Source organism: Pomacea canaliculata, linkage group LG7 (genome assembly GCF_003073045.1).
Source record: "Pomacea canaliculata isolate SZHN2017 linkage group LG7, ASM307304v1, whole genome shotgun sequence".
Classification (NCBI taxonomy): Eukaryota; Metazoa; Mollusca; class Gastropoda; order Architaenioglossa; family Ampullariidae; genus Pomacea; species Pomacea canaliculata.
Window position 1 is genome coordinate 7,286,030 of NC_037596.1, and position 24,552 is coordinate 7,310,581.

General features: G+C 37.6%; 2 protein-coding genes across 6 annotated transcripts; one reads left to right on the forward strand and one right to left on the reverse strand.

The window, feature by feature from the left end:
* Window positions 1-1,834: 1,834 nt before the first annotated feature.
* LOC112567984 (cilia- and flagella-associated protein 91-like) lies at window positions 1,835-14,200 on the forward strand. Its single transcript, XM_025244948.1, has 18 exons — window positions 1,835-2,031; window positions 2,445-2,521; window positions 3,053-3,210; window positions 3,680-3,769; window positions 4,351-4,407; window positions 4,762-4,946; window positions 5,237-5,414; window positions 5,783-5,878; window positions 6,541-6,602; window positions 6,992-7,136; window positions 8,078-8,255; window positions 8,599-8,715; window positions 10,065-10,136; window positions 10,743-10,889; window positions 11,412-11,633; window positions 12,194-12,342; window positions 12,524-12,615; window positions 13,253-14,200. The coding sequence occupies exons 1-18, from the start codon at window positions 1,962-1,964 to the stop codon at window positions 13,438-13,440; spliced, it is 2,283 nt and encodes a 760-aa protein (XP_025100733.1). The 5' UTR covers window positions 1,835-1,961; the 3' UTR covers window positions 13,441-14,200.
* A 350-nt stretch (window positions 14,201-14,550) lies between these two features.
* Window positions 14,551-23,932, reverse strand: LOC112567990 (homeobox protein PKNOX1-like). Of its 5 annotated transcripts, none has more exons than XM_025244961.1 (11): window positions 23,852-23,932; window positions 21,948-22,087; window positions 21,539-21,616; window positions 20,624-20,795; window positions 20,026-20,221; window positions 19,362-19,534; window positions 19,131-19,254; window positions 18,712-18,854; window positions 18,249-18,325; window positions 17,738-17,988; window positions 14,551-17,499 (listed from the first exon to the last, which is right to left on the reverse strand). In XM_025244961.1, exons 2-11 carry the CDS (start codon window positions 22,049-22,051, stop codon window positions 17,291-17,293), a joined length of 1,527 nt encoding a protein of 508 aa, XP_025100746.1. In that variant the 5' UTR covers window positions 22,052-22,087; window positions 23,852-23,932; the 3' UTR covers window positions 14,551-17,290. The 5 variants fall into 5 exon arrangements, with proteins under 5 accessions (XP_025100746.1, XP_025100748.1, XP_025100747.1 ...); XM_025244963.1 differs by lacking the exon at window positions 23,852-23,932 and adding an exon at window positions 23,567-23,819; XM_025244962.1 differs by lacking the exon at window positions 23,852-23,932 and adding an exon at window positions 22,582-23,322.
* Window positions 23,933-24,552: the final 620 nt, after the last annotated feature.

Below are 24,552 nucleotides of genomic sequence, written 5' to 3' on the forward strand. Positions count from 1 at the left end.
CAGCCTATCGTTCCTGCGTCATCATTCATTTTCTGTTATCACATACTGTTATACCCAATGTGTGTGAGTTTGAGTGTGCGTGTGTGCGTGTGTGTCTTACGGACCAAATGATCGAGATAACAATTATACACAATTAGCAGCGTGTACACTACATGTTATGTGATGGCAAAGAAAAAAGAGAGAGTTTGAATTTATTGAACAGGCTTAAACTCTCGAGTCGGAAGTGAGCAACAACAACAATCATCGTTACTCATCAAACTCAAAAAATAGAGCAAATAAAATAAAATTAACAAAAAACATCATCATATCATCATCCATTAGAACGTCAACACCAGGTGAGATAGGGGGGGGGGGAATTGGTGTTTTACGCCGTGTCAGCAACTGAGGCTATATTACGGCAAGCAGCCAGCCTTGTAAACAGATGACAAGTGCAGAGAAAGATCAGCGTGCCCGAGACGAGAAATGAACTCAGGGCAGCCATCCTTCACTGTATTGGTGACAGCGCTAACCGTTGCGCCACCGGACCGCTCCAACACCAGGTGAGAGAATATAGTCATCGGTCCATTAAAGTGGTTGTATATATATATACACATACACACAAGCTGAAAATCATGAAACCGAGAAAAAAAAATACTACATAACAGATGAGAATTGTTGGCTTTTAACCACCATAAAGGTATCGAAGGAATGACAATGCCAGCGGGAAAAGGGTTAACCGTGACACATTTATTCTGTGAACACGGATCAGCCGAGAATTTTTAGCGGGAACGAGGTTGAAAAAAAGTACTGAAGCACGGGATAGTGAAGGAAAACGGGCCTGAGTCATGACTTGTAAATCTCCCTGAGATTAGAGGGTAGAGCAAGGTAGTGTCCATCGTGTGTGTTTTTTTGTTATTGGATTCTAAATGGTTGGACATGTGAATTTAAGAGCGACAACCCTAAGATAAGTGAGACGGTAAACTGAGTAACGTATACGTACTCAACGATTGCTAGAGAGGTCATAAGTTAGATAATAGAACTGGAACTTCGTTGCTAAACAGAAGAGAGTGCGAGCAGGGCCGTGCTTAGGGGCAGGCGGACGAGGCATCTGCCTAGGGCCCCGCGCTTGTGATTGATATGTGACTTTAGATCCCAACTAAAACCGTGTGATCGTGGCGTGAGGGCCCCGCACATGCCCTTTGCCTCGGGCCCCGCGGGGGCTAAGAACTGGCCTGAGTGCGAGTAGTGTAAAATCTTCGTACTTCATTGTAAGGTTTGACTATGTTATTGTGATTGACGGGAGAGTGCCCCGGATGAAAACATTGCGTTTATCGTTAGATGTTCGTCACATTTAGAACACTGTGTTAAGACGAGTTGTTTACAAAGAAGTATTCGTGTTGTTGTCTGTAAAGTCTTTAGCCATTCCACAACGAAATAAACATTATTTATTGCAACCTCAAGCAATCGTTCGTTGTGTTCAAAGAAAGCGCCATCGTCTGTCCTCCATTGTTTTGATGACGTAAGTACACACGCCCTTTGAAGCCCCTTAGCTCAACATTTACGCATACATTAAAATTGCTGGGATGTCCTGTAGATCCCATGCACACTGTTCTGTCTCTACATGTGGCTAGTAACCTTCTCGAGAAGTTTGAAGTTGCTGAGTCAATGTTGCAACAAAAAAAAAAACGCGCGCAAATTTCCCCCTCGCACACATTGTTGCACACGAATGCGGAGTGTAAAATGCTTATAATGAATGAAAACAATTATTTTTCACCAGCTTCAACTTCGGATTGTACTTTAAATTATACAAATCAAAGTAGTCATTTCAATTTTCATATGAATACTTTTGTATCGAGATTATGGGAGACGGTCGTCAAGGCAGTCGCCATCTTGGATCTACACAAACATGGTGGCTTACGGCCTGCGCATCCTCTACAATATATGAAAAACATTTGAAAAGAGACACACAAAAATAAGCGAAGATGACGACTCAAACTCAGACTTTATATAAACCTGGTTTTCAGGTTTCTCGAAAACATGATTATCTCTATGGTGAGAATTTTATATTTTTATTATTTTGTGTCAGCAAACTATTGTGTTGTCTGGAGAGAATCATCACTTACGCTTATTTGATTTTCTTGTATCTTTGAGCAGTATAAAACAAAATGCACACGCTCATTCCCACCTCTGTCTCTCTCTCAAGATTGTTACTTGGCCCTTTGCTCCTCAGTGGCCCTATATTTCTAGAGGAGTAACAAGAACTAAACTAATCTGAGTGTTATACACACTCTATCGATATAATAATAACATGGTAAGAACAATAAAAAATTTAGCAGCTGTCATTTTTTTAACTGTATTGATCATATGTACATAAATCAGAGTATGTTCATGTATGAGAACATTGAACTATATTTTTCATTGTCAAGAATACCTCGCAGCAGATAAAATTTTTGTCTTTATTACAGATAAGGTGCATACTCTCTCCTCTGAACGTGACCATGCCAGGGCAACATTCAAAGCACACACCGACGCCTCCCGTATTGTAAGTTTGTTGTTCTTAATGAAAATAAAGTTGAATAGGAAGTATTTTGAAGATTATCTTTATTAGTAAAAGTGGACCCAGAGTAAATTTTGGTACGAGACCTAGATGATATCAATGATCATTTCAAATGTTTAGGCATGTGTACAGTGTGCACATGGATGCATATATGCATTTGTGTTTGTGTGTATATGTGCGTGAGAAAAAGAGAGAGAGAGAGAGAGAGAGAGAAAGACATTACATATGTCTCATTTGTGTGTTCAAGTGTGTATAAGAGAGAATTAGAGAGAGCGTGCGTGATAGAGTAAGAGAGAGATTGTCGGCTGTGTGTGTGGCTTTATCAAATGTGTGCATAGATGCATATGTGCACTTTTGTGTGTGTGTGTGGTTTTATCAAAGCCAAACGTCAATGATATTATGAACAACTCTTTAAAGTGTCCATCTGGAAAAAGGAGCTTATGATGGTATTGTATACCCCATGTTGGCCAAAGGATGTTTTAATCACTATTACACAGAGCTGATTATGTGTTACAGAAGAAAATGCCACTCTTCCCTGCGATGTTCAGCGAGCTCTATCATTTTCCACGGCTACAGTTGAAACTGGACACTGCAGATCCAGTGCCAAAGTTCATTAATCGCCAGTGGCAAGGGTATCCTGATCAGCAGCGAGAAGCTCTTATCCGTTACTCAACGTAAGATAGGCTCTCTATAACAGTGTCCATTTGATAGATACAAACACTATACATTGTGCATAGATTAAGTTTCTGGACCTGTATGCAAACTCAACCTACTAACCTACAAAGTTGAAACATTTTTGTTAATTTATCTTTTTTATCCCAGTCAAAAGAATTAAATAAATGTAAATATTTGAAACCAAATTTTGAAAAGAAGTCATCATAAGCATAGGCATACTCTCCATGCTTTAATTCTCTCAGCTACTCTCAAACAAATTAAAAAAAAGCACAAATATTTTCCTCTTTCTGTACCTTTTTTAAAAGTGTCACACTTGCATAAGCACATATGCCAGCATACAGTGCACACAAAATTAATGTATCATCAACTAATTCACAGTCCATCTTTTCATTTTTCTTGCCGGCTGTATATGGCCAGTGGTGTGTCTGTGAAATACCTTGACAATTGGTTAATTTCTTCTTCATATAGCTTTAACTATGACCCTACCATCACAGTGCCACCTAAGCATTTTGAAGACCCAGAAGTGTCAGGGCGACAAAGATACCGCTATTTCAAAAGGTTGGTAGTTGCCAGTTTCTGTGATGAGTAATTGTACCCCTTTTGTGTGTGCTTATGCATATACAAACTTATGATTATGTCTTTGGAAGTATGTGACCTCCAAATCTTTTTGCTGGGATAAGGTAGGGAAACTAGAAAATTAATTTTTTTAAGGAGGGTGGGTACGGGGAAAGGGAATTCCAAGACATGGTTACTGTCCCATGTTTGCATATATAAATATGTACACTATCCCAGGTTTGTATATGTAAACATCTACACTGTCCTAGGTTTGTACTTGAATATATAACTCTGTGTACGCGTGTATATGTATGCATGCAATTTTCCATTGCGTGCTTGCATGTGATTGTGTGTGAACTTTTATTCTACACATCTTATACTTATTCAATTTTTAGTTATGATTTTTATTTATAATATTCATGATTTTCCACTGCAAAGTAATGATTCTAAATGTAATAAGTAAAAAGTCAATTAATTTGGGAAATGGAATTATAAAAACAGTTGTATCATTCTTCACAACTACTTTGTCCATCACTCATTTACCTTATTTAATATAGATAATAATAATATGTTTTGCTTCACAGGCCAATCATCCCATTCCTCCAGCAGATACCCCCTGAAGTCCTTCTTGCAACAGCCAGGTTTGTATTCTAGTGCATTCTAGACTTAAACAAGGTCCAGTTAAACATGCAACACATCAATAAACTTCTAAAACAAAAGTATTTTCAGTAGTTAAAAGGACCCACATTTTATCCACACGTGTTCTTCTTCCAGTTTAGAATATACTTCTGGTTTGCTTCCAAATATTTTTTTTATTCTGTGTATCTGTTTGCTTGTAAAATAACAATTTTTAAGGACAAAGACTGGTTTATAATCATTTGTGTTATATCCAAATGTACAAACATTCAAAATAAAAGTGAGCAATACCTATGGAATAATGCTGAATGTTTAAAATTATGCATGTTTAAGTGTCATCATGACAAAATGTCTGACAGGCAAGATCCTCTGGCTGGGCTGAGCGAAATGATTGCCGAGAGACCTCCAACACCTGCCATCAGAACAATATGCACACAGACAGACTATCGTGATTCGGAAGCTCAGACTGATCCCTATTCACCAGAGTATGTTGTTCGCCCAGGTTCCGCTCCAGAACTGCTGACCTTGGCAACGCTCTCATATGGTGGGACAATTGAGCTTGTTCTCAGTCTTTTTCTACCCTTCTGATGTCAGACCTCACTATTTTTTTTATAGATACCAACACAGAGTGTTCATTTTGTAAAGACAATGAATTGGTATAAAATCTATTTCTGAAAAATATAATGCATTAGGAAACTAGAAACAAATGTGTGTGTTGTGTATAAATGTCTTAAGGCATACTAATTATCAAATACAATATCTTGATAAATTTCAAATCAGATTTTACATGGAATTAAAAATTTATATTTTTGTATGTACCTTATCTCAAAACAGGTCGTGGTCTTCCTGCCGGACTTGCAGAGATTGAGATGATTGAACGGGCCCGTGCCAAACGTGCATGGGAGGCAACTCTTCCACCTTTAAGTGATTTGACAAGACTGCCGCTGCGCAAGAAAATGATGGAGGAACAGGAAATGAAAGAATGGGCTTTAAGAGAACAAGAGATTGAAAAGTAGGAATAATAATAATAAAAATAGAAAAATTAAGGTCAGACTAATTTTTTTGCATCACAGTTGTCAGTGTTCTTTTATCAGGAAGACAACAGAAAGAAAGAAATTTGAGCAAACATGGAATATTGTGAACCACAGAAGAACCACTAGCTTGTCACCACTTCACTTTACATCGAAGGTCTATCTACATTGGCCATTTACTGACACAACTAAATTGATCAAGAAGAGACTTTGATAATACACTGATTCCATAAAACAGCTGCTATAGATTTTCCTGGTTTGGTGTGGTTAGTGACTTATTTGCATTGTCGCTTTACACATGCCCATCGATAGAATGCATTTTACTCAAAATTATTTTTGTTGTCTAAAGGCTGCAGGAAGCTCGTCTACAAGTTCTGAAAAGTCTTCTTATCAAGCGAGAAGAGAATCACCAGGAGTTGAACATAAAACGCCTGGACAAAACATGGTACATAAGAGCAGTTTCTGAAGTAGATTCTGCCTTGTAAGGCCAGCATAAGAATGGCTTTACTGTAGAGTAGTTTCTGCAATGCAAGACCAACTTAAGGCCTACTCTGTAGACAACCAACGTAAAATTAACGTTAACGATACATACAATAATCATGGCATACAATATTTAAATAAGACAGACTTTAAGACAATCATGGCATACACAAACAATGACCAGCATTGTGGTATGAAAACTATTTTGTAGAATAATGTGTTTATTGCATATTAGGCCAAACATTAAAGACTGAAGATCCTATTTCAGGTTTTATAATTTACTGTTTTTGATGAGCAAGAAAATCAAGTCTTTAACCAGTTTGACCACTTTTGCCAATAAGGAATATCAGTAAGAAAGTGAATGTTGTGAATTTGTGACAGTTTTGTTTAGTCAGTGATGTAGTTAGAGGAGGCAAGTTTACCTATCTAAGGCCAAAAAAATGGCTGTAGTTGATAACGGAATATGTATGAATTTTCAAATAACAATACGGTAAAGAAAGACGAAAGTTCATGGTAACTAAAACATAAAAGATTACATGATGGCATAGCACAGATGATACTAATACCAATAAGTGAAGAGACGGTTTTTAAATTTGGAGTTTATTTTAACTTTGTTTCTTTAATCAGGATGAAAAGGCAAAGAAAAAAAGAGGCCAGGATTAAAATAATCAGACATGAGCACATCAGGTGTAAGTTGTTGAATTTTACATTCATATCATGCTTTCAATTAATGAAGCCACTCCATATAATAATGCAGAGTATATGAGATCCTCCTAAGAGGAAGAAAATTTAATAGTCAGTGTTGTGATAAAATAATATCTTTTTATGGTAAAATATTTCAAGGCTTGCAAACTAATTAGAAGTTCCTAGTGCATTACAAGCTTATTTCATGTCCTAGTAGATGTACCTGTATACAACCTTCGAATGAGCAATGGTCACTCACTTGTTCCCATCCACCCAACCATCCGACTATTTAAACCCCTACCCCACTCATCAACTTTAAAGACACTATTGTAAAATAAATTTTTTTTTGGAAGGGTCAGTAATAAAGAAGACAATGCTACCTTTCTGTGAACAGCAATCAGAAGACTTACAAAAGTTCGACAGGCTATTCTAAACAAGTACAAACCTCGTGATATTGTCAAGGACTACAGTGATCCAGGCAGCCAGGCTTATGCCCCACTAACCCGATTAGGAGTCTTTTTTGATCGTGGCTCAGAACAGTAAGTGATGTATAGAAGCCTGATCTTCTCTGAGACGATTTTATGAAATGATAACTTTTTATTTTTTTTTTTTGACGAGGGTCATGCAGACATTGAGGGTTTTGATTTTACAGTGCACCACACTTTTATAAGCCCTAAAGATAATTATATATTCAGTCCATTTAATCATATTTAAAAAACAACATGATGCCAAAGCAGTGTGTCAAAAACTTGAAGAAATAAACCAGGGAGAGTGGTACCAATGTGACCATGGTGTTGTATCATGGTTGTTACAATGATGATAGTGGTAGTAAAGTCATTGTAGTGGTTGATAATAGGTTTTGGTGCTGCATTAATTTAAATATTATCAATGCATGACTAAAAGCAGACTTTGACACACAATGGAGAAAGACTTTTTTTTAATAATTGAAACTTTTTGAAAAAAAATGAAAATGTAGGTCCTATGAAACACATATGCAGTAACAAGTGCAACAACTGTTTATTAGAATGTGGTCTGAATAAGCTTCATTGATAAAGACTGTGCATTAAAAGATATGCTTGAAGGTGGTACTCGATGTATCTATGCAATCAGGATTCACTACAGTGACCACGTGAAATATGTTCTGAGAAATGCATCAAGTGGTGTTTTTCATTGTGTGAGCATCTAAGAGGATACTTATACAAACCTAGTTGTTTATTATCATTCTCAACCATTACATAGTATGTGCTATACTTTTGTGTGCTTATATTTATTGCAGCAGGTTTATTTAAAGCAGCATTATGTGATGCACTGTGATGTCACAGCAGCTATGGTATCACTGTCTGATTGGGATTTTTTTTTTAGCTGTATTATAATCTTATAGGACCACTATCATATATGCAGTTTGTTTTGCAAAATGTGACCTGTGTGTGTATATATATATATAAAAATTAAATATTTGCTTAATTGGAATTTGTGACAGATATGTTGTCAAGAACAGATACCTGTCGACATTCCAGGGCTTGCAAGAACTGGAGGCTTCGCTGCCGGAGTTTGTTACACAGCCTCGCATCAAGGCTCCCAAGAGTGAGCCTGTCACTAAACTCGGTTTCGCCAAGCGCAGGTACCGCCAGATCAATCAGCTCAGGGAGATGTACGAGGTATGCATTCTGCACATGCTAAAGAGATCAAACATCCTTCAATAGCTTTTAAGGTGGCATTATGGTTACCTGTGATTCAGAAGAAATGGGAAGTGATCACACAGTCTCTGTAGTTGCAGCCCTATGCTCTACTTGGGGTATAAAGGAATAAGATCACACATTCTCACTTCAGAGACTTCAAGGGACACCCATTCTTGGATCTGATAATACTAGAGACCACAAAGCTTTAAATCTGTTACATCAGTTCTTTGTTATACAGAATGCTCAGTTTCACCAATGCTCAGATCTTAAATTCAGCCTTTAGATTGCTTATGAAAATTCAGTTCATGCTCTTATTTTTCAGTCCATCCAGAATGAGAAAAATAAGTCCCTGAATGTAAAGGAACCACTACGGTACTTGCAAGTTGTTGAGAAGCCTAAACCACGGCCTCCAACCCCTTCTGTTGAAATACCAGATGAGGTTAGAATGCCATCAGTTTAGGAGAAGGATGAAAAGACAACATAGATTAATGTGAAGGAGTAGACAAGGACTTTGTAGTTTTAACACTTGTGAATATGATGTGAAAGAAGGAAAACTAAACTTTTACACTCAAGGAAAAAAGCCGCTTTTCCAGCTCACAAAATATTTGTAGAAACATCCAGACAAAGTTGTGATTTAAGACTGAAGGTAGTAATCGCAGTAAAAATAAAACTGAACCATTACACTCGGGGGAAAAAAAAGTAGTTTTTACGGTTCAGCATTAACACTTGAGGTGTTGACAAGTTTAGTTTTCCTTTTACCATGCCGTCATCTCAAATATTAAAGCTACCTTTACAGTTTTGGTTAGATGGTTCTACAAACATTTTCGCAACTGGAAAAGATACTTTTTCTCTTAAGTGTAAAGGCTTAGTGTTTCTTTTATCATGACTTTGATTTGTGTTACTTTTCCCTATCTCACTTCATTTTCTTGTTCACTCACTGAAATAGCTAGGCTATTATAAGAAATACAAAATTTAATTACTTTTGGTGATCCAGATGGTTGGAGTCCAAGATACATGACATAAGTAAAAAAACTCATTCAAGAAAAGTGGAAAATTTTGATGAATTGTATGCATAGGGTTCTGGCAGTCTAGACATTATAAACAGAATATAAATAAAATACAGGCGGTCCTTGGTTACGTCACTCCCGAGTTAGATGTTTCATGGTTACGACACATCTCCTATTTACTGTATAAAGCCTTGTTTCCACTTAAGTGGTTTTGCATCGTAAACGTCATAACGCGAACTTCGTGGGTTGTTTTTTTTTCTATTACTGCTTATTATTCCTGTTTCATTTCATTATTAAACATATTTTATATGTGTTTTTTGATAATTACTATGCTAGGATAGGTGTTAGGATTGGATTTACGTACAGTAAGTACATATGTTCTGACTTACAGCAAAAATCGGTTTATGACGCAACATAGGATCCGAACAACGTCGTAAGTCGAGGACCGCCTATATATCAATACAGCTATATTAAATAAATAGAATAATACAATATTTGAGAAATACAAAACTTGGCAAATCAAAAGTAGCTCCTCTTGACTTTTTAAAACTGGGTTAATAAGTAAAATAAAAACAATCAGTTTTTTGCTTGTTTAAAATGCTATTATGACATTTCTAGTATCATTTGTGTAAATTTCTTGGTCAAATGTTTATATTTATTCCAAATATATATAAACGTGATTATTTTTTTTTACATTGAATCTTAAAAAAGAAGACATGCAGAGATTAGAAGCAACAATTAGAAGATTTAAAAAAAAAATTGTTTTTCCCATACCTCTCAGGAGGAGCAAGAAAAGGAACTAGCAGTCATCTTCCTGCAACAGGTGATACGTGGCCGTGCTGTACAGAACATGGTGAGTTGTTGTCAGGAGTTTTCTTTTCAATGTCATCCTTTGAGTGCTTTTTCACCCTTCCTATTTCACCATCTCTTTTTTTCTCCTCCCATATAATTTGATTTGAACTTTCTTTGTCACTGTCGGTGCTTCAGAAGATAGGCTATCCAAGATCACCTAGGGTGCCATAAGAAAGAGAACAACAGAATGGCAGGTATTATGAGCAATATTATGAAATAGCTACAACTAGAGTCTCACGAATAATAATACCAACAGCACAACTGGAAATGTCTATGCTTTTCTGTCGTCCTCATTCCATGACAGTTTGGTAGGTAGGGAAGAAGAGTGGGATGTGGACCAGTCCGATTCTGCTTCTGTAGTTTCCTTACCTGCCAACTTCCTCATTCATCTTGTCAAACCTTCACAGACATGGTTACATTTTACCCTGATCCCTTATGCTGTGCTCTAAAAGATTCCTGACCCGAAGCTCGGTGGGTGTTTGATTAAGGCTATACATGCAGTGGTGTGCATGTCATCCCTGTTGGAATATTACAGAGGTAAATGCTTGAAACCATCTGTACTGGGACATAAGCAGGTGCTTGACTTCAGTTGACTGATATGTTACAGATGTTTGAGGGCAAGGAGAAGAGAATCGAGTTGATCCGAGAATTGCGAACCACACATGCCCTCCAGCAGCCTGAGCAGGCTCAGAAATTTAAGGAAATGCAGGACACACTTGCTTTGCAACGACAGCGCCGCCTACATGAACACAAAGTAGGTTACTTTTATTGAAAAACAGTCAGAAGAACTAAGTTCTGAGTTGAATGAAGGGCAAAGGTTGTCTCTTGGGATGTTAGGAAAAAGTACAGTGTAAGTTCCTGATTTATGTTTACAGTTTAAGAATGGGAAGATCAGAGGTCACCTGTATGATAAGCAATATACTATTTATACTACTTAGTAAATGAAGGCAATATAATGCAGTTGTCTTTAGAAAGTGTGACAATCTCAAAGAAAGTCTTCAAACATGGATTCCTACAGCATAACCCTATAACAAAGTTTTTCCCTAAGGGATATGAAAATAAGTTAAAAGAAAAAAAACTCTTAAAAACTTGTATCTATATAAAAACAAATTGGTTGCAGTTTCACTGTGAAACAAAAGCAAATTTTGCAGAGGAAACAAGATTAGTTCTGTAAATAGAAGATATAAATTTATTATGTGGTGTTCACAAGTAGACATCACATTCAGGGAGCTCATTTTTGTCAGGTTAAAATATGCTTTTGTTTGTCACTCATTAGGAATCCCTGGTAGATGAGGGACTCAGTAATATGGAAGGGGAAAGCCTGGGCAATATGCTTGATTTCCTGAGTAAAGAGCTCATACGTCTACAAGAGGAGCGGCGTATTCACGCTTTCTCCATGTTAGCTGAGCGCCAGCGCCGCCGGCGTGAAGCGGAGGAGAGTGGCAGACGTCAAGTGGAGGAACGGCGCCGCCGCGAGGAAGATGAAATTTTCAAGCAGGTATAAGGCTTTTGAAGTGTGCATGCAGCATGATATTTTTTATTTCACTTATTTAGCTGTTAAAGTGTCCATGAGTTGATGGCTATGTGGTTTATTCCAAGTATCAACTTCTCCCTCTCTCAGAGTACTCTATGTGCATGAAGATAAAAGACCAGAATCAGATCCATCTACAGACCACCACAACTAAATGATATTTATTATCACCTACCCATACAAGAACAGGGGACATACTCAGTCTCAGAACTGGGCAAAGCTGACCATAAAGCTCTGTCTCATGTCATTTCCCATGTAACATTATGGAGAATTTGTGCAGACTGCAGACTGCATCCTGAAGGACTGTAAAAATCCCAATCTTTTCACAGGGAGATGTGTACCAGACAACTTTCCCCAACAGCATAAACTGACACATGTCTGTGGAGACTACAAGACCTCTAAACCACATCAAGCACAAGTGTTCATACATAATTAAAAAATGGACATATCACACACACACACTCTCTTTTTCCTCACTGTCTCTTGTATGAGCCTGGTTCCTGAATGGATGCAGCTTATTTGACTAGGTGGTGAAGGTGCATCAGACCAGTGTGGACACCTACCTGGAGGACATCATTCTCGGTGCAGTGGATTCCACAGCTGACGTCCAGGCACGAGCAGAGATCCATGCACAAGCTCAGAAAATCAATGACGTGGCTTACGAGATTGAGAGCAGGTCGGTTCATGCTACTTGCTTAGTCTCTAACACCTCACTCCCAAACAACCAAAAGGTTATGCGAGTACCCTACTTCTCTTACCTTTAGATTCAAAAGCACAAGGAATTCATTCAAATATAAACTCTTCAGCACACTTAAAAAAAAAAAAAGAAAGGCTGCTGATCGACTTTCTGTGTGCAGACGAACCCAGCTAGAGTCTGAGGAGATTGTTGCTGATTTGGTCCATTCCTTCCTGCTGCCTGAGGTCCGGAAACAATCAGTGAGGGAAAAAAGTGAGTCATTTATGTCTATGGCTTAGCATGTTGTGCTCAAGAGATGTTTCGCAACAATTTTGTTTGTTTTTGCTAGCACAATAAATAAGGCTAAAACGTTATATGTAAGGGATTATGCCTAAGTTTAAACACATTTCTGCATCGATTTAAATAATATTATTAATGCTTATGATATAATAGAAATCCTTGACATTTTAGGCAAAAGCGTGAGATACATACTCCATTCTTTTGGGATTTCATGTGCTTGATGTGTGTGTTATTTGTGAGAAAGGGGGTCACAGGGTGAAGGTGAGAGGGCATGGGAGTTTCATCCTGGGTCTGTCTGTTTCCCTATCTTTGTTTGCTTATTTTCCTCTAAAACACATAGAAACAATTATTAGAATTTTCTTTTAACATTTGCATGTTATTACAAACACATTTTATCCTCAAATAACCCTGGCCCAAAACTAGAAAATTTTTCATGAGACTAGAAAAATGATGTATACCCCCACTCGAGTATGTGATGAAAGTTATTCCTTAGCATATCAGGTTGTCGTTGTCGAATAATATTTTGTCCTTAATTTGGTGTTTTTCATGATAAGCGTTTCTGTCTATATAATGCCAAACAACTGTTTTGATCTTCTCTCCAAATGTCCAGTTCATCAGCAGCAGCGAAAGTTCCTGATGGCTGCACATAAAGAGATCATTAAAGATGGAGAGCAGATTATCAGCACTTTCCCTACACCTGAACCACTTCGGCCTCTGCCCTCTACATCAGACGATGCTCCTCATGAAAGTGATACAGTCGAGGATCCTGTTGAGGATACAGTCGAAAGATCTAGTTGAGGATACAGTCGATAATCCAATTGAGGATACAGTCGATGATCCAGTTGAGGATACAGTTGATGATCCAGTTGTGGAAAGTCAATGATCCAGTTGAGGACAATCATAAAGCTCAGCTTGATTGCTCAGCATTTAACAGTGATAGTGACTGATACAGTCAATGGTCCAGTTAGGGAATTTTTATAATTAAACAAGTTTAATTTGAGTGCTCATTATTTTTTTTTGTAAACATCTCTTGCAGAGCAAAAGGTATGCTATAAAAAACTTGATGACTGTGCAGGATACAAAGATCAAGCATTTTTCTTATCATAACAAACTCTGAAATTATAGATTATACTCTGTAAAATAATTGTACTCTAAAATATTTTCTTCCTTTTATCACACCATTGCTTTAGGCATTTTCAAGCTAATCTGTGATGAATCATATCTTTACTTGTAACTTAAATGCTTTCATTTTGTGTCAGTAGGGTTGAGTATGGGCGTATGACTGTGTTCGTTAGTGCAATTGTCTGTGTTGGTATTTTTTCCCCCCAGAATTTACTGTCAAGTAAAATCACGAAACAGAAGAATATAGTGTAGTGTAATAGTTTCTGTATATATTATATAATTACACAAAAATTTATGTGGAAGACTTTGCCATCATAAAAGATATTAAGTGATGTGATAGGCAGAAGACCAATAACTAATACAAAGAAAATGACATGCTGCTTGGAGAGTTTGTCACAAAGTCACTCCATCTTAATAAAGTAATTTTTCAAGTGAGCGAACATGTTCATGAGGCTCATTTCTTGAAGGGATGAAATGGTGTTTTACACTGAGCCAGCAACTAAGGCTATATCACAGCAAGGCAGCCAGACCTGTAAACAGATGTCACATTCAGATAAAGAACAGCATGGCCGAGACAATCTACAGTTAGCTTTCAAATCATGGATTTGAGAGTTTTTTGGTCATGCATTTCATATATGATCGACCTGACTGTGTGTTTTCATTGACAAGGACAGTTACCTAGCTGACATTCGAAAATTTTTACATTTTGCTCATTGTCTTCATTTAAGTTATATGTAATTTCCTCCATGCAATACACAATGAACAAACCACTCTTGAAACATAGGATCCAAAGTCAGATGTTTTATTCTTTTTGAGTAGAAAAATGTACAAATTCATTATAATAAAACACAGTTTCTTGCATAGATCTGTTAGCACAAACACAGCTTGTACACAAAACAAGATTTATATGCTCATTTTGCTTCATTCAGTTTGCTGCCACAAAGCACCTCTTTCAACTGGGGACAAAACAGCCAACATAGTGTAATTACATTGAAGAATACTTTCTACATTGGTAAATTCCTTTGGCATCATTTCTTTAGAGTTATGTATATCTTGCCCAAAGTCATAAATGGGTGTTGAGGGGTGGGGGAAATTTACGCAAAGCCTTGGAATGAATTTTGCTGCTTCTGTGAATTTTCACTGCTAACACATTTTTACTGCCAGGGCACTGTCTTTACTTGAATACTTCTTGAAAAGTGAAATATGCTTAAAGCAGCACATTAATTATGAGCTTTCGGAAAAATTACACCTTTTGGGATATGGAGGGGGAACAGCTAAACGATGTGGAAGACAGCATCAAAATACAGACTTTTACCATAAAAGCTGAATTTGTTCATCAAGCCCATTTTCTACACAGAGAAAGAGAAATCCCTATCAAATACCACTGCCTTGAAAATATTCCACTTTATATAAACACTTAAAAATTATTCAAATGTTTCTGGTTGCAACTTAACCATCTTCCTTGAAATAAATGAATTCAAACATTCCATACAACAGAATACTAAATAAAAATACCAAACATACATATCACAGACAAAACCAAAAACATGCCGCAAAAATCAATGTTTAGTTTTCAGACTTTTTCTCTTTCATTTACCTACTTTCTCACTCGCTCAAGCACACACATTGTATTTCTGACATATCACATACATCAACTAATATACTCAACACATTCTGGCACATTGAAATCATCCTCAGTCTACTTGTGAGGATGACAGCAGTTTTGTTCATCATTGGTATGTAACAAAGCAAGTCCTTCAAAATTACATGTTATCACTCTCCATGGAACACTTACTCTCACTCCTTCCACCCAAGAATTCTACTTGTTCGTTACCCTTTCTGTTTAAACTACTCACTGTTGTTTGCATCAGCATGACCTCATTGTAAAAATATGAGATAATTTCTACCCACCTTCTCCTAATGAGCAAATTTTGCTCATAAATTTTCTTGTGTCCAAAATGAATAATATGAGATTATCAACAAACAAACAAAATTGAGTAGGGGAGGGGAGTGGCTCACTATGAAAAACCACCGAGTATATTAAAAAAAAAAAAAATCAGAAATGTTCATTTTTTTTTCATTTACTTTTACTACCACCTCATCAGGCTTTCTTGCAAATGTTATTCACAAAATGTTATGGCACAATATTAGTACAAAAGATATAATGGATCAGCAATCAGTCTATCCCTTCTTGCACACTCTCTCTTACGCAAACACATTCTATTACAATGCAATGAAGATTTCTTATCACATCAAAATCGGGAAACAAAGAATGATTCTGTAAGATTTCAGGTCTGCATGATGGTACCATTACTGGCTATGGTGTGGAAATAAGTTGCTTTATTTAAAAACCGGTAAAAATAGAAGGCAAGCAAATGATGTCAGAATATACAAACACAATTACACTCTGCGGAAGGGGACTAATTCTTTGTATAGCTGTTGATGATAGGTCACTCTACTGATGAAGTTAAGCTTCCTCAAAAAGTATGGATTCAAGACCCACAATGCACAGAAATGTCATATTTGGTCAAAAACCTGGCATTGCACATCGTTCCCGTCCACAAAATAGTTAAAGACCACACATGCGCAGATCAGACTGATAATTTGCCAATCAATATCAACAAAAATAAAACAATCCCAACAAAATAAATCCATGAGGTCCAAGATGAAGGAAAGTGATGGGACAAAACTGTACCTGGCAGTCTAACACCTACATTCCAGTACAGCATCTAGTGCTGACTGAGGACAGAATGAGCTGAGGGAACTGGTTTGACAATCAGTGCACCTTAAATCTGAGGGTTTGTCCTCCGACACATACTGCCTCTACAACAGCATAACAAGCCATATGGAAATACTTTTGAGAATGACAATGAAATCAAAAGAGGCAGAGGTAAAGAGATGGGCTTTCAGTGCTTAAACAGCATCGCTCCATATTGCCAGGTTTCAACAGCAGTCCAAAACTCTGGACGGTGCCAGCAACAAAGAGCAACTGCTTATACAGCTTGAGCATTTTCAGCACAATACAGCAAAAGACGAAGATTATCATGCCTAAAATAACAAATGTAGTATTAGCTTAAGAGATGAAAAGGATAAAAATAATAGGTCTAAATAAAAATGCATGATTGTATAACAATAAATGCTTCCGAGTCTTTTAAAAAACCCTACCAAGGCTTCAGTTGTGATTTTTTTTCCTTACTTCATCTATGTACTATGAAGGGCTTTGGATACATCTGCCATATTCATACATTTTAACTGTCACAAACATGCACACCTACATATGCATGAGGATATGAGCACACATGCATATATGCACAATCACCCTCTCTCTGTCAGGAAGTCTGCAACAATTTTCAAGGTGTAAGTATGAACACCTTGTAACAAATACATTAACAATTTACAGTATTCACATTTTCTCCACACACAATCAATCCATCATCAATCAATCACCTCTCAACACACTCTTGCAAGCACCGCACACACACAAAATCTTGCATCATACATTAGCTCTCTGCATAGTCCTCATGAATCAGTCACCATCTGATTCTCCTGACTCACATGTCAAGGACAACACAACACTGCTAGAGTTCAGATCATCGCTGCCAGAGGCTGGTGTCTTTGCACCCAGTGATGCAGCTGCTGATAATGTTGGCTGTCCCAGCATGATGCCAGGCAGAGCAGCAAGAGACAGCGGGACTCCATTGCCAGCAGCCACTAGCTGACCGTTAGCTGTCATAACTGTGTAGTCCAGAAGAATACATATCAGTTACAAGGAAGGAAGCTGCATCTAATTTTTCTCTTCTCTTGTTACTGATAGAATCTTGTTTAAAACGTACAAGTTCTTATGTTTTATAAACTAACATTTTATCTTTTAAACTCCTTTTGATTCGGACCCAATTTACGCTCTACATCTTTCTCAGTGAAAGATATCATTTTTGCATGATAAAAGCTGAATCAACAGCAAATATCCACTTACCAAGGTGCCCCGCCTGGCCCATTGTTACAGATACAGAGTCATTGGGGGATGAAAGCGGTGGGGAAGAGGTGGGTGAAGGAATCTTAGCCTGTTGTAAATGTGGCGGTAACTGTGGTGTGATGTTTGCAATGGCTTCTGGCCAAAATCTCTGCTGAGGCCTCGTGGAAGGTTTGCTCTTTTTAGTGCGATTGGCATCCCCAGTTCCAGAGTCCAGCATTGGCTGCAGAATTCTTCTCCGGGCATTAATAAACCTGAAAAAGTGCCATTATATTCATTATACACCTGCATATGTATTGTGTCCATACCCATCCACACTCAAACATTCCAATAAACATGCTTGTGTAAAAAAAAGCCAGCTCTTTAGCATAGGGGTGATGTGATAATTCAGTTATCTCCCTCGTCTCCCCTCTCCCACTTTGCTATGACATGACCAGTTGAAGCATCCAACCCCACCACCACTATCACATGCACACACATGCACTCACCCATTTGGAAGACTGTTTCAACTCACCAGTTATTAACCTGAAGAAGTGTTAAATTTGTTTGGCTAGAAATCTGTCGCTTCTCATCTTCTGTTGGGTATGGATGCTGCAAAACATTCTTTGCTATTATTGAGGTGGGTTTTTCCCCCCTAAAAACTTACAAATTGTTGCCAAAATAAGAAATATAATTTTTTAGTTAAAAAAACACAGTAAAATAAAAATTATTATTTACACCTTTCCATGACATTATCATCCTGCAGAATCATGCAGTCCTTAAAATCACTTTTTGTTATATGGGATAAAACATAGTATAAGTAACACTGTCACATTGTGCGTTCACTTCAATTAAGCAAATGTCTGATATACATAACAAAGCGCAGAATACACTGGCTACTGTACTTCTGTTAATTAACCAGAGCTTTCTAAATGCAAGCTGCTATAGGATTTTAGGGTTATGGGAAATCAGATGATATTTAATTGCTTGCCACATACAACAAGATGCTGGAAAAGCCAGGTCTTCATGATCTGTGTCGCATGCTTTGGCAGGACTCCCCGTTTAGCATTCTTCCGTTTTCCTGTTGGGTCATCATCATAGGACTCATCCCCAGACAGCACTGTGCTGCCTGATCCATGGACTGCATATATATATATAAAAGTCTACATGGAACAATCTTGGACCTTATATATCAATAGATAAAAGTGAGAAAATAATGGTTTATAAATGACAACAGAAATAAAACCATAAAGGAGATGATTGCTGGTCTGGTAACTAAGAGTGGCAGTGACAGTAGGACTACTACTACTGATTATACTATTAATAATAATCATAGTTTAATCTGAAAAGGTTTTGCTTGAATTTCAAGTGAAACATTTGATCCCACCTCTCCTCAAAAAAAAAATGCAAGGTATACCTGGACTCGTTACCTGCGGCTGTGCAGTTGGAGGTGACCCCATCATCCCTATCTGAGATAATGAGGTATTCCCATGTACCATTGAAGCTGTGCCCACAGATGTCTGCATAGGGGGTGCCTGTATCTAAAAACAATGAAGTAAAAGTTATCATTGTCCAAACATTTATCAAAAATGTCCATAGTAAGCAAAAATGTGGAATCCTTAACAGATTCAGATAAACAGATCTTTACCTGTATGGGCTGCGCAACAATCCCCTGAGGCGTGTGGACCATCTGGTACACTGTGTTACCAGAGATAATTTGCCCCTGGCTAATAGTTGCCATGGACAACCCCTGCGGCATCATAACTCCTCCTCCCATTGCATTGACCACAGGAGGCAGAGGCATTGCTGCCATAGAGACACCTGTTTTACACACAAATACAGTTCTTAACATAAAAAAAATTGCAAAATTTGTCGTGGCCTTTACATAAAAAAATTTAGGCATTTCCTTGGTAACCTGCATATAAAATAGCTAGTAAACCATGACACATTAACAAATGTGCCACAATCCTTTTCACAATATCTTAATAAACTCAGGATATACTGATCAATGAAATGCAGCACAGAAAATGTCTGCAATTTTTTCAAACTTTTTATTATACTTCTGATTTGTCCTTATTTTTATTTTTTATGATTTTTTTAAGCTCATGAGAGCTTAGGTGATTTCAAATGTCATGGGCATATTCTGAATAAGTCACAAAGCTTGCCTTTAATTTTTTTACTTTTCCCCTCCACCCATCTCACAATTCCATTGCCCCATTGCTCATTGTATCTTTTGCTTGAGAAATATGACAGGCACAAAGCTGAAAAAAAGAATGAAAAAGGAAGAGGCAAAGAGGAGAATTGTCAAATACCTGCTGCTGCCATAGTATTGGTGTTCTGACTGGGAGACAGGGGTGGAGAATCCAAGTCATCTAGCCGTAGAAGATTCTCACTCTGCAGTTTCCCTTTCAGACAAGTGATATAACGGCTACAAAAGTCCTTGCACAGTTCGCTCACTTTCTCAAGCTCTAAGAGATGGATCCTTAACACTTGCACAGCCTTCAGCATCTGTAATAGTGGCAGTAAGAGTGGCAATAGCAATAATTGTCATCATCATTATCATCACCATCATTATCGCTACCACCATCTTCAGCAGGAAAAACTGCACTGACAAACTATGGCATTAAATATCTGGAAAAAAATACTATCTGTATGCCAATCGCGTTAGAAAGTTGAAAATTGTTTCAGATCAAGAAAATGCAAAACAGAATCCATGAAAGCAATGATGTACTGTCACTCAAGTTTATCACAATGTGAATCTGGCAGATTTACTTACCATGTTTGTTTTGTTTGGTTTTTTGGGGTTTTTTTTGTTTGGTTTTTTTTTGTACTTTTAACCAAATCTTCTCCTTGCACCTATGAACCTTACTGATGCTTGAAAATGATACAAGTTTAGTAAAAGCCCCATACCAGACTATCGAGATCTTGATCATCGACAAAGAATGGCTTCCCCTGATGCTGTCGATGTTCTACAAAAGCCTGGATGTCTCGGTCGTAGTCTGTGGTGGCAAACATATCAAGTGACAGTGACCCTTGTTCACATTTCTCAAACAGCAACGCCATTAGAGGGAACAACGGATGACTGGAACATCAAAAAATATGCAATAACAAGCATTCTGACATGTGATCATACACTCCTCTCACTCCATCTATTGTCTTTGCATCTCTCCCTCTCAACTTCTACTCCCAGGCAAAAACAGCAGAACAGCTAGCATGAGTTTTGTCTTAGTGACAAATATTTTCAGTTAAGAAATATTTATTGTCCGATAGATTTTGAAGTATGACTGACTTCCAGTGACTGGTGTTTTTATTTAAAACAAAGCAGATAAATTATTGTTTTTCCTCCCTCTAATACAAAATTAATAACCAAATTTTTAGTTTGATGTTTCTATGCCATGGTCTTTATTTTGGCATAAATGTATGTTTGAGTCTTTCGTGATGTATGAATCTTCAAGTCTTCCTTTTATTCTCGTTATACTCACTCATCTACCGATAAATAAATGCAATAATTTGTATCATACAAATTTTTTAAAAGGTGCTTTGGGGTAGAAATACTTTGAAAAAAAAATCATTTTGGAAGGTAATTATTGAAAAACAAAATTTTCATGGTTTTTGGCAAAGATCTTTACCAAAAAAAAAATGTTAAAACCATACAAAGCTGTCGCAATTGCAAATAAGTTTTACATTTTGTTGCGAAGTGTTGTCCCATTTCCTGAAAACACAGATCTTCTCGACTACAGTTCATCAAGAATGTATCTCCTAAAAAGAACAAAAAATGCCCAAGAGAATGCAATGGCAGTATTGTACAAGTATTTAGTGACATACTTATATATGGCTTTCTTCCACTCATCATGCATGACTTCGCCTTCATGTGTCTGGACCACGGTCATCACTGGGACATGACTGCAGAGAGAACACACGGTAACTGGTCAAAACTGACAACCTGATATGAGGTGAACAGAAAATCAAGAAATAGCAAATCACAATGACAAAATATGCAAGGATGTACACAACTAAGAACAAAATATTTTCATCTCATGCAATGTGATACTACCAATTAAATGTATGCCTTGACATATTCAGTTAATATACAAAAATATAAAAATAACGACATAAATAGAGCTTATATTTGTTGTGAAAAGTGCATACATTAAATAAAAATCAAAAGTGGATTCAATGAAGAGAAATTTGGTTTTAAAAAATGGGGTGGGTGAATAATGAAAACAAATCTCACCTCTCATCATGAGAACCATCTTCATGTGTGCTGGTGGCCAGACATACATGAGCCATAATCTGACTCTCCTGATAGGATGGTGGCTGATTTTGAACAATGGACATGATGGCTGACACAGTGCCATGCACACACCATCAATCCTATGATGAACGAGATTCCAGCTTATACATCATGAACGCAACCAGCAACAAACTTACAGCAGAATCTAAACTGTTGTAACCCAAGACAAAAATGGTTGCCTTAATGGGACAAAAATACTGTATTTGTACTTGGAATTGTGGGAAATAAAAAGAAAGAGAGCAGGCAGGTCATGCAAATAATTTGCTATTTACTGTAACAATTAATAGTAATATGCTGTAGATGCTGCATGTAAATAAATATTATGTTATCAATCTGTTAACCAGCCTAATCTATATTTTCATAATTGGAATAGGAATGCTACAGTGCAAATCAACAATGGTGGTGGGAGACAATTGTAACTCGGAAACAATGAAAGACTCTTACATGAGGAGCACAGACATGAATGACATTATAGCAAGTAAGCTATAGATATCAAGAATGTTTTACAAACTATTAAAAAAACCAGAAACTACTAGCCAGCATAAACAAGAACAAGCTTTAACTTTAAGAGAACCTGGAATCTGCATGCAGCAGCCCTTTCATCGAGTATTTAAAACTATTGTTGATACATCCCAATAGGTTGAATATGGTAGATTCCCTTTGACTCAAAAACAGTTACCCTTCTATAACACAGTTAATACTAGTGACATTGTCAGGTCATAGAAACTCTTTCTGAAATTATTATTATTATTGTAAATTCCCACTACTGATTTTTACTACAGCTCTCATTAACTGTGATGTGTGTTCAAATGATATACTATATCATCCACAAGATTAAAAATAGTGAACATAGGTCATTTTTATATGTAGTCTTCTCATGCATATTTATTGAACTTAACCAAGGGAAATGAAAATAGTACAAAAAATATTATAATATAAAAAAACACGGTTGCTTCGGCTAAACTAGGATTTCCGTGGGGAGGGGAGTTGGTGGTTATTCCATGGCTTAAAACCTGTTCTTATCACTGTCTCACGTTTGTAATGCATTTTATTGCATCAAATAACTCGAAACCTGTGGGATAATTAACAAGATGCCGTGTTTTGCTTGACAAACCTTTACGTCGACTCTTCAAAACTTTAACATTTATTTCAATAGGCTTGATCCGATTTCGGAGCTAATAATCCTATTATAAAGGCAACTATATTCAAATTTAATTTTATCGTAAATCATCTGCACTTCTTGAGATTATTGCCTACTACCATTTTCTAAGTACAACGCTGTGCTTTCCTGGCATCCAAAATATACATCTGTTCCCTACTAACACAATCAGTAAACAAAACAATGTTTTATCAAGGCAGCATGCTTCGTTGACGGGTCAGACAGACATCTGCTGCCTTTATTTATGCAAAGCGTGGCGAGAAATGATCTTGGAAATTCGAGCAACATTTGCGGCCATGTTTCTGCGGGTTTTCAAACAAAGCTGAGGTGAGCGTCTGGAAGACTGGCTGTTCAAAGAAACAGCTCGAGGTTTGCAGCCCCGCCCGGTCACGTCACTCACATCACACACGATGCGCGCAGCGACGAATTTATGAGAGTCCACCCTCAGTTTCTCTCTCTCTCATGCTCGAGCCATTCACAAACCGAACAAAACAACAACAGGAAAAACAACATGCGCGTTTTTCTATCTATTAATAAGTGGAGAAAGGCTGGATGGTGCATGACAAATAAAACGAAATGGCGAGAAACACGTTCGCTTGACTCTGCTTCGTGCTAAATGCAAGGACTGCGCTGCTTTTAAGCTAAACTGTTGATGGTCTGATCGTGCGGCGATTCGAGGGCTTACCTTCGCAGGGCGACACTGTCACTCTTCGTCAAAATGGCGGCCGTCAATTATCGACACTGCCCACCCCATCACGTGACTGACATCATAGTGTAGTGTCGGGTGTAGGAAGTGGGGAATAGAAGGGATGAAAACATTTATCCTAAACTATAATTATCAAATTCATGATTGAAAACTCCGCGTTACGATCTTTCAATTATATTTTGTTATACAATTTAATTTAGTTACAGACATAACCAATAACTACAAAAGAAAACAATAGTTTAATTTTATTACATCCCTTTCAGCGCCTCAAAAGTGCGCTGTAGCTCCTTCGCCCGGTGCTGTCTTCTTTTATCTACTGGCTTAATTTTAAATGCACAAAGTGTTTGTGTAATTGTAATATCTCTTAGTTAAGGCGGTTCTTGTTTGATTGTAGGGAGAGACGAGAAGATTTGAACTAGGGAACGCTTTCGGTTGAAGACAAAGCAGGTTCCCCGGCGGCTGAGGGAGGGGGTAAAGAGGACGTAGCGAGATGAGTGGCAGTTCTGGCATGCGAGGGCAATGAACGGTGCTAGCGCCGCTGGCTAGTGGCCACGTCACGCATCGACTGACATTCGTCACTCAGGCGCTGTCACTACTTTGGCTACGCCCCGTCTTGCTTCGCACGCGCTGACACGAGACCCGGTAAAGGAGGGTGGGCAGCGCAGGTGACCACTGAAGTC